Below are 10,207 nucleotides of genomic sequence, written 5' to 3'. Positions count from 1 at the left end.
CTCCTCTACTGCCCCCAGCACCCCTTCCCCTTCGCCTGGCACCTTCCCGTGCAAGCGGAGGAGATGTAACACCTACCCTTATACCTCCCCCCGTCCCACTGTCCAGGGCCCCAAACACCCCTTCCAGGTGAAACAGCGATTTACTTGTACTTCTTGCAATCTAGTATACTGTATTCGCTGCTCACGATGCGGTCTCCTCTACACTGGGGAGACCAAACGCAGATTGGGTGACCGCTTTGCGGAACACCTCCGTTCAGTCTGTAAGGGTGACCCCGAGCTTCCGGTCGCCTGTCACTTTAATTCTCCACTCCATTCCCACTCGGACCTCACCGTCCTTGGCCTCTTGCATTGTTCCACGGAAGCTCAACGTAAACTCGAGGAACAGCACCTCATCTTCCGATTAGGAACTCTACAGCCTTCCGGACTCAATATTGAGTTCAACTATTTCAGATCATAACCTCGGCCCCTATTACTTTTTTACTTATATTTTTTCCACCCCTTTGTTTTGGGTCTTCCTTTCCCCCACCCCCCTTTCCTTTTGTTTCTCTCTCACACCTGGCAGCTGTCTCTTGCCCTGCCAGTACACTTCACACCTAATCTCAGCCTATTACCATCTCGTCTGGTTTCGAATACCTTTTATTGTCTCTTTCACTTCTTTTGTCCGATCGCAGCCCTGCCTTCGATCTATTTTCTTTTCTTTCCAGTTTTGAAGAAGGGTTTCGACCCGAAACGTCAACTCAAATTTCTCTCCACGGATGTTGCCTGACCTGCTGAGCTTTTCTAGCATTTTCCGTTGTTTTTTTGGGAATGTAAGTTGTGAGGAGGATGCAAGGAGACTTCAAGGGGATACAGTCAGGCTAAGTGAGTGGGCAAGAACATGGCAAATGGAATATAATGTGGAGAAATGTGAAGTTATCCACTTTGGTAGGAGAAATAGAAAAGCAGTGTATTTTTTAAATGGTGAGAGATTGGGAAATGTTGGTGTTCAGAGGGACCTGGGTGTCCTTGTACACGAATCACTGAACGTTAACATGCAGGTACAGCAAGCAATTAGGAAAACAAATGGTATGTTGGCCTTTATTACAAGAGGATTTGAGTATAAGAGTAAAGACGTCTTACTGCAGTTATATAGGGCCCTGGTGAGACCACACCTGGAGTATTGTGGACAGTTTTGGTCTCCTTACCTAAGGAAGGATATACTTACCATAGAGGGAGTGCAACGAAGGTTCACAGACTGGTTCCTGGGATGGGGGGATTGTCCTATGAGGACAGATTGAGTAGACCAGGCCTGTATTCTCTAGAGTTTAGAAGAATGAGAGGTGATCTCATTGAAACGTACAAAATTCTTACAGGGCTTGACAGGGTAGATGCAGGGAGGATGTTTCCCCTGGCTGGGGAGTCTAGAACCAGGGGTCACAGTCTCAGAATAAGGGGTCGGCCATTTAGGACCGAGATGAGGAGAAATTTCTTCACTCAGAGGGCGGTGAATCTTTGGAAGTCTCTACCCCAGAGGGCTGTGGAGGCTCAGTCGTGGAGTATATTCAAGACAGAGATCGATAGATTTTTGAATACATCTTGAGTATTGTGTGCAGTTTTGGTCACCTTATCTGAGGAAGGATGTTCTTGCCATGGAGGGAGTGCAGCGAAGATTCACCAGACTGATACCTGGGATGGCAGGAATGGCGTATGAGGAGAGATTGGGTGAATTTAATGAATTGGCCTCAACTGCCTTCTGTGGTAGAGAATTCCACAGGTTCGCCACTCTCTGGGTGAAGAAATTCCTCCTCATTTCTGTCCTAAATGGCTTACCCCTTATCCTTAGACTGTGACCCCAGGTTCTGGACTCCCCGACCATCGGGAACATCCTTCCTGCATCTAGTCTGTCTAGTCCTGTTAGGATTTTATAAGTTTCAATGAGATCCCCTCTCATTCTTCTAAACTCTGGCGAATATAAGCCTAATCGACCCAATCTCTCCTCATACGTCATTCCTGCCATCCCAGGTATCAGCCTGGTGAATCTTCGCGGCACTCCCTCCATGGCAAGAACATCCTTCCTCAGATAAGGCGACCAAAACTGCACACAATACTCAAGGTGTGGTCTCACCAACACCCTGTACAACTGCAGCAAGACATCCTTGCTCCTGTATTCGAATCCTCTCGCTACGAAGGCCAACATACCATTTGTCTTCTTAACCGCCTGCTGCACCTGCATGCTTACCTTCAGCGACTGGTGCACAAGGGCACCAAGGTCTCGTTGCACTTCCCCTTCTCCCAATCTATTGCCATTCAGATAATAATCTGCCTTCCTGTTTTTGCCACCAAAGTGGCTAACCTCGCATTTATCCACATTATACTGCATCTCGAGACGTTAAGCCGAGGGCACCCCCCCGCCCCCCGCCCTCTCGGCTGGATGTAAAGAAAGATCCCACGGCCGCTATTGGAAAAAGAGCAGGAGAGGGGTCCTCCCTGGGGCCGATATTTAACCCTCAACTCAACATCACTTAAAGAATTGGTGGCTTGTGGGATCTTGCTGTGCACAAAATGGCTCCCCGCTGCCTCCATCACAGCAGTGGCTGCACTTGTCAGTGCTTCATTGGGTGTGAGGGGCTTTGGGATGTCTGAAGGGGTGAAAGGCGCGGTCGTAATGCAATTCATCTGTGTCTCCGTGCCCAGGGACCTCTCGGAAGGCCGTGCCGACTTTGCCCGCCTCTCCAACACCCTCCAGGCCGCCTGCCTGGGCCTGGGCGGGAGCCTGAGGGCAGCGGAATCGGGCTCGACGCTGTCCCGGGCGAGGGAGCAGGCGCGGGCCGAGGCGCTGGAGCACGAGGTGCGGGAGAAGGCCCAGGAGTCCCTCCAGCTGCAGATCAGGTCCCAGGCCGAGAGGGCGGAGCTGAATGCCAGGTAAGGTGACCTCAGTTCCCGTTGGGGGGGTCGGGGCCCCCGGGCGCGACGGGTGTCATTCGCCTTCCGGCATTACTGTGACCTCATTTCCTGTACTGTTGTCATATCCTGTGATGTCTGCTGGGATAATTTTCTGAATGTCATTTCCTGTCATGTCCACTTGAACGATTCATCCGATGTCATTTCCTGCTGATGTCTAATTGAATGAATCGTCTGATGTCATTTCCTGTCATGTCCACTTGAAGGATTGCTCTGATGTCATTTCATGTCATGTGGACATGGCATGATTGGTCTGATGTCACTTCCTGTCATGCCCGCTGGAATGCTTACTCTGATGTCATTTCCTGTCCTGTCTACGGGGACGATTGGTTGATGTCATTTCCTGCGGGAGCGATTGGTCGGCTGTCACTTCCGGTCACATTGTATACTGGGATTATATCACTGCATCTCATTATCTCTACTGGGATGATGCGATCGTTGTCATTTCTTGCCATGGTGTCTGCTGGGGAACTTGACCTGATGGGTATAACACTGGGGTACAGTACTGGTGGGTACAGGTCTGTCACTGTGTAACACTGGGGTTCAGTACTGGTGGGTACAGGTCTGTCACTGTATAACAGTGGGGTACAGTACTGGTGGGTACAGGTCTGTCACTGTATAACACTGGTGTACAGTACTGGTGGGTACAGGTCTGTCACTGTGTAACACTGGGGTACAGTACTGGTGGGTACAGGCCTGTCACTATATCACACTGGGGTACAGTACTGGTGGGTACAGGTCTGTCACTATAACACTGGGATACAGTACTGGTGGGTACAGGTCTGTCACTGTATAACACTGGGGTACAGTACTGGTGGGTACAGGTCTGTCACTAACACTGGGATACAGTACTGGTGGGTACAGGTCTGTCACTGTGTAACACTGGGGTACAGTACTGGTGGGTACAGGCCTGTCACTATATCACACTGGGGTACAGTACTGGTGGGTACAGGTCTGTCACTATAACACTGGGATACAGTACTGGTGGGTACAGGTCTGTCACTGTATAACACTGGGGTACAGTACTGGTGGGTACAGGTCTGTCACTAACACTGGGGTACAGTACTGGTGGGTACAGGTCTGTCACTATGAAACTGGGGTACAGTACTGGTGGGCACAGGTCTGTCACTATAACACTGGGGTACAGTACTGGTGGGCACAGGTCTGTCACTGCATAACACTGGGGTACAGTACTGGTGGGTACAGGTCTGTCACTGTATAACACTAGGGTACAGTACTGGTGGGTACAGGTCTGTCACTATCACTGGGGTACAGTACTAGTGGGTACAGGTCTTTCGCTGTATAACACTGGGGTACAGTACTGGTGGGTACAGGTCTGTCACTGTATAACACTGGGTACAGTACTGGTGGGTATAATTCTGTCACTATAACACTGGGGTACAGTATTGGTGGGTACAGGTCTATCACCGTACAACACTGGGATACAGTACTGATGGGTGCAGGTCTGTCATTGTATAACACTGGGGTACAGTACTGATGGGTACAGGTCTGTCACTGTATAACACTGGGCTACAGTACTGGTGGGTACAGGTCTGTCACTATCACTGGGGTACAGTACTGGTGGGTACAGGTCTGTCATTGTATAACACTGGGGTACAGTACTGGTGGGTACAGGTCTGTCACTGTATAACACTGGGCTACAGTACTGGTGGGTACAGGTCTATCACTGTATAACACTGGGGTACAGTACTGGTGGGTACAGGCCTGTCACTGTATAACACTGGGGTACAGTACTGGTGGGTACAGGCCTGTCACTGTATAACACTGGGGTACAGTACTGGTGGGTACAGGCCTGTCACTGTATAACACTGGGGTACATTTCTGGTGGGTACAGGTCTGTCACTGTATAACACTGGGGTACAGTACTGGTGGGTACATGTCTGTCACTGTATAACACTGGGGTACAGTACTGGTGGGTACAGGTCTGTCACTGTATAACACTGCGGTACAGTACTGGTGGGTACAGGTCTGTCACTGCATTACACTGGGGTAGAATACTGGTGGGTACACGTCTGTCAGTGTATAACACGGGTACATTACTGGCGGGTACAGGTCTGTCAATGTATAACACTGGGGTACAGTACTGATGGGTACAGGTCTGTCACTGTATAACACTGGCGTACAGGACTGGCGGGTACAGGTCTGTCACTATCCCTGGCGTACAGTGCTGGTGGGTACAGGTCTGCCAGTGTAAAGCACTGGGGTACAGTAATGGTGGGTACACGTCTGTCACTATCACTGTGGTTCAGTACTGGTGGGGACAGGTCTGTCACTAAAACTGGGGTACGGCACTGGTGGGTACAGCTCTGTCAGTGTATAACATTGAGGTACAGTACTGGTGGGTACAAGTCTGTCAGTGTATAATACTGGGGTACAGTACTGGTGGGTACAGGTCTGTCACTATATAACACTGGTGTACGGCACTGGTGGGTACAGCTCTGTCAGTGTATAACATTGAGGTACAGTACTGGTGGGTACAAGTCTGTCAGTGTATAATACTGGGGTACAGTACTGGTGGGTACAGGTCTGTCACTGTATAACACTGGTGTACAGTACTGGTGGGTACAGGTCTGTCATTGTATAACACTAGGGTACAGTACTGGTGGGTACAGGTCTGTCACTGTATAACACTGGGGTACAGTACTGGTGGGTACAGATCTGTCACTGTATAACACGGGTACAGTACTGGTGGGTACAGGTCTGTCACTGTATAACACGGGTACAGTACTGGTGGGTACAGGTCTGTCACTGTATAACACGGGTACATTACTGGTGGGTACAGGTCTGTCACTGTATAACACTGGGGTACAATACTGATGGGTACAGGTCTGTCACTATCACTGGGGTACAGTACTGGTGGGTAAAGGTCTGTCACTGTATAACACTGGCGTACAGGACTGGCGGGTACAGGTCTGTCACTATCCCTGGCGTACAGTGCTGGTGGGTACAGGCCTGTCAGTGTAAAGCACTGGGGTACAGTACTGGTGGGTACAAGTCTGACAGTCTATAACACTGGGGTACAGTAATGGTGGGTACAGGTCTGTCACTATCACTGTGGTTCAGTACTGGTGGGGACAGGTCTGTCGCTGTTTTACACTGGTGTACGGTACTGGTGGGTACAGCTCTGTCAGTGTATAACATTGAGGTACAGTACTGGTGGGTACAGCTCTGTCAGTGTATAACATTGAGGTACAGTACTGGTGGGTACAGGTCTGTCACTGTATAACACGGTACAGTACTGGTGGGTACAAGTCTGTCACTGTATAACACTGGGGTACAGTACTGGTGAACACAGGTGTGTCACTTTCTAACACTGGGGTACAGTACTGGTGGGTACAGGTCTGTCACTGTATAACACGGGTACAGTACTGGTGGGTACAGGTCTGTCACTGTATAACAATGGGGTACAGTACTGGTGGGTACAGGTCTGTCACTGTATAACAGTGGGATACAGTACTGGTGCGTACAGGTCTGTCACTGTATAACACTGGGGTACAGAACTGGTGGGTACAGGTCTGTCACTATATGACACTGGGGTACAGTACTGGTGGGTACAGGTCTGTCACTGTATAACACTGGGGTACAGAACTGGTGGGTACAGGTCTGTCACTATATGACACTGGGGTACAGTACTGGTGGGTACAGGTCTGTCACTATATGACACTGGGGTACAGTACTGGTGGGTACAGGTCTGTCACTGTATAACACTGGGGTACAGTACTGGTGGGTACAGGTCTGTCACTATCACTGGGGTACAGTACTGGTGGGTAAAGGTCTGTCACTGTATAACACTGCCGTACAGGACTGGTGGGTACAGGTCTGTCACTATCCCTGGCGTACAGTACTGGTGGGTACAAGTCTGTCACTCTATAACACTGGGCTACAGTAATGGTGGGTACAGGTCTGTCACTAACACTGTGGTTCAGTACTGGTGGGGACAGGTCTGTCACTAAAACTGGGGTACAGTACTGGTGGGTACAGGTCTGTCAGTGTATAACACTGGGGTACAGTACTGGTGGGTACAGGTCTGTCGCTGTTTTACACTGGCGTACGGTACTGGTGGGTACAGCTCTGTCAGTGTATAACATTGAGGTACAGTACTGGTGGGTACAGGTCTGTCACTGTATAACACTGGCGCAGTACTGGTTGGTACAATTCTGTCACTATAACACTGGGGTACAGTACTGGTGGGGACAGGTCTGTCACTGTATAACACTGTGGTACAGTACTGGTGGGTACAGGTCTGTCACTGTATAACACTGGGGTACAGGACTGGTGGGTACAGGTCTGTCACTATAACACTGGGGTACAGTACTGGTGGGTACAGGTCTGTCACTGTATAACACTGGGGTACAGTACTGGTGGGTACAGGTCTGTCACTGTATAACTCTGGGGTACAGTACTGGTGGGTACAGGTCTGTCCATGTATAACACGAGGTACAGTACTGGTGGGTACAGGTCTGTCACTATAACACTGGGGTACAGTACTGGTGGGTACAGGTCTGTCACTGTATAACACTGGGGCACAGTACTGGTGGGTACAGGTCTGTCCATGTATAACACTGGGGTACAGTACTGGTGGGTACAGGTCTGTCACTGTATAACACGGGTACAGTACTGGTGGGTACAGGTCTGTCACTGTATAACACGGGTACAGTACTGGTGGGTACAGGTCTGTCACTGTATAACACGGGTACAGTACTGGTGGGTACAGGTCTTTCACTGTATAACACTGGGGTACAGTACTGGTGGGTACAGGTCTGTCACTGTATAACACTGGGGTACAGTTCTGGTGGGTACAGGTCTGTCACTGCATAACACTGGGATACAGTACTGGTGGGTACAGGTCTGTCACTGTATAACACTGGGGTACAGTACTGGTGGGTACGGGTCTGTCACTGTATAACACTGGGGTACAGTTCTGGTGGGTACAGGTCTGTCACTGCATAACACTGGGGCACAGTACTGGTGGGTACGGGTCTGTCACTGTATAACACTGGGATACAGTTCTGGTGGGTACAGGTCTGTCACTGTATAACACTGGGGCACAGTTCTGGTGGGTACAGGTCTGTCCATGTATAACACTGGGGTACAGTACTGGTGGGTACGGGTCTGTCACTGTATAACACTGGGGTACAGTACTGGTGGGTACAGGTCTGTCAGTGTATAACACTGGGGTACAGTACTAGTGGGTACAGGTCTGTCCATGTATAACACTGTGGTACAGTCGTGGTGGGTACAGGTCTGTCCATGTATAACACTGGGGTACAGTACTGGTGGGTACAGGTCTGTCCATGTATAACACGACGTACAGTACTGGTGGGTACAGGTCTGTCACTGTATAACACTGGGGTACAGTACTGGTGGGTACAGGTCTGTCACTGTATAACACTGGGGCACAGTACTGGTGGGTAGAGGTCTGTCCATGTATAACACTGGGGTACAGTACTGGTGGGTACATGTCTGTCACTGTATAACACTGGGGTACAGTACTGGTGGGTACAGGTCTGTCAGTGTATAACACTAGGGTACAGTACTGGTGGGTACAGGTCTGTCACTGTATAACACTGGGGTACAGTACTGGTGGGCACAGGTCTGTCGCTGTATAACACTGGGGTACAGTACTGGTGGGTACAGGTCTGTCGCTGTATAACACTGGGGTACAGTACTGGTGGGTACAGGTCTGTCCATGTATAACACTGGGGTGCAGTACTGGTGGGTACAGGCCTGTCCATGTATAACACTGGGGTACAGTACTGGTGGGTACAGGTCTGTCCATGTATAACACTGGGGTACAGTACTGGTGGGTACAGGTCTGTCCATGTATAACACTGGGGTACAGTACTGGTGGGTACAGGTCTGTCCATGTATAACACTGGGGTACAGTACTGGTGGGTACAGGCCTGTCACTGTATAACACTGGGGTACAGTACTGGTGGGTACAGGTCTGTCCATGTATAACACTGGGGTACAGTACTGGTGGGTACAGGTCTGTCACTGTATAACACTGAGGTACAGTACTGGTGGGTACAGGTCTGTCACTGTATAACACTGGGGGACAGTACTGGTGGGTACAGGTCTGTCACTGTATAACACTGGGGGACAGTACTGGTGGGTACAGGTCTGTCACTGTATAACACTGGGGTACAGTACTGGTGGGTACAGGTCTGTCACTGTATAACACTGGGATACAGTACTGGTGGGTACAGGTCTGCCACTGTATAACACTGGGGTACAGTACTGGTGGGTACAGGTCTGTCACTGTATAACACTGGGGTACAGTACTGGTGGGTAAAGGTCTGTCACTAGCACTGGGGTACAGTACTGGTGGGTACAGGTCTGTCACTGTATAACAGTGGGATACAGTACTGGTGGGTACAGGTCTGCCACTGTAGAACACTGGGGTACAGTACTGGTGGGTACAGGTCTGCCACTGTATAACACTGGGGTACAGTACTGGTGGGTACAGGTCTGTCACTGTATAACACTGGGGTACAGTACTGGTGGGTACAGGTCTGTCACTGTATAACACTGGGATACAGTACTGGTGGGTACAGGTCTGCCACTGTAGAACACTGGGGTACAGTACTGGTGGGTACAGGTCTGTCACTGTATAACACTGGGGTACAGTACTGGTGGGTACAGGTCTGTCACTAGCACTGGGGTACAGTACTGGTGGGTACACGTCTGTCACTGTATAACACTGGGGTACAGTACTGGTGGGTACAGATGGCATTTTTCTTTGTGGGATCTTGCAGTGCACTTCTGACGCAAGCCTCCTTTCGTTGTTGCAGGATCTCGGAGCTCTCATTGACCATTGGCCTCCTGGATAATCAAGCCACAGAGAAGGAGAAGAACATCCAGGCCTTGAGGGAGACGGTGGAGATGATGGTGCGTGGACCTGATGGAGTGGGACAATGTCCAGTGGCTCCCTCCCAGCCCTCTCCGGCTTGACCACAGGACAGTTGAGGGTCAATCTGTTTCCTGTCCAGGGTTGCAGGGGATCGTCCCTCTCGTATCCTGAGGTTAACCAGGATTGGGAAGGTCCAACCAGCTTCGATGCTGTCATCGCAACTGGGCAACAGTCCATGTCTGAAGCTGACAGAGTTAATTCAGCCCCATTCCCTCCAAATTTAGCTTCTACTCTCACCCCCCCCCCAAACTGTGGGGTCTCCTCACCCCCCAAACTGTGGGACACCTCACCCCCCAAACTGTGAGACTCCTCACCCCCCAAACTGTGGGACTC

General features: G+C 50.4%; 1 protein-coding gene across 1 annotated transcript; it reads left to right on the top strand.

Moving 5' to 3' along the window:
* Positions 1–2,644: 2,644 nt before the first annotated feature.
* LOC147086801 (ciliary rootlet coiled-coil protein 2-like) lies at positions 2,645–9,915 on the top strand. Its single transcript, XM_085978321.1, has 2 exons — positions 2,645–2,901; positions 9,756–9,915. The coding sequence occupies exons 1-2, from the start codon at positions 2,645–2,647 to the stop codon at positions 9,913–9,915; spliced, it is 417 nt and encodes a 138-aa protein (XP_085834447.1).
* The last annotated feature ends 292 nt before the right edge of the window (positions 9,916–10,207 follow it).

Source organism: Somniosus microcephalus, unplaced genomic scaffold (assembly GCF_052327205.1).
Source record: "Somniosus microcephalus isolate GS21.2 unplaced genomic scaffold, FLI_Smic_1.0 unresolved_chr7, whole genome shotgun sequence".
Classification (NCBI taxonomy): domain Eukaryota; kingdom Metazoa; phylum Chordata; class Chondrichthyes; order Squaliformes; family Somniosidae; genus Somniosus; species Somniosus microcephalus.
Note: the sequence above shows the minus strand (reverse complement) of the source record. Positions and strands in the feature narration are given on the sequence as shown.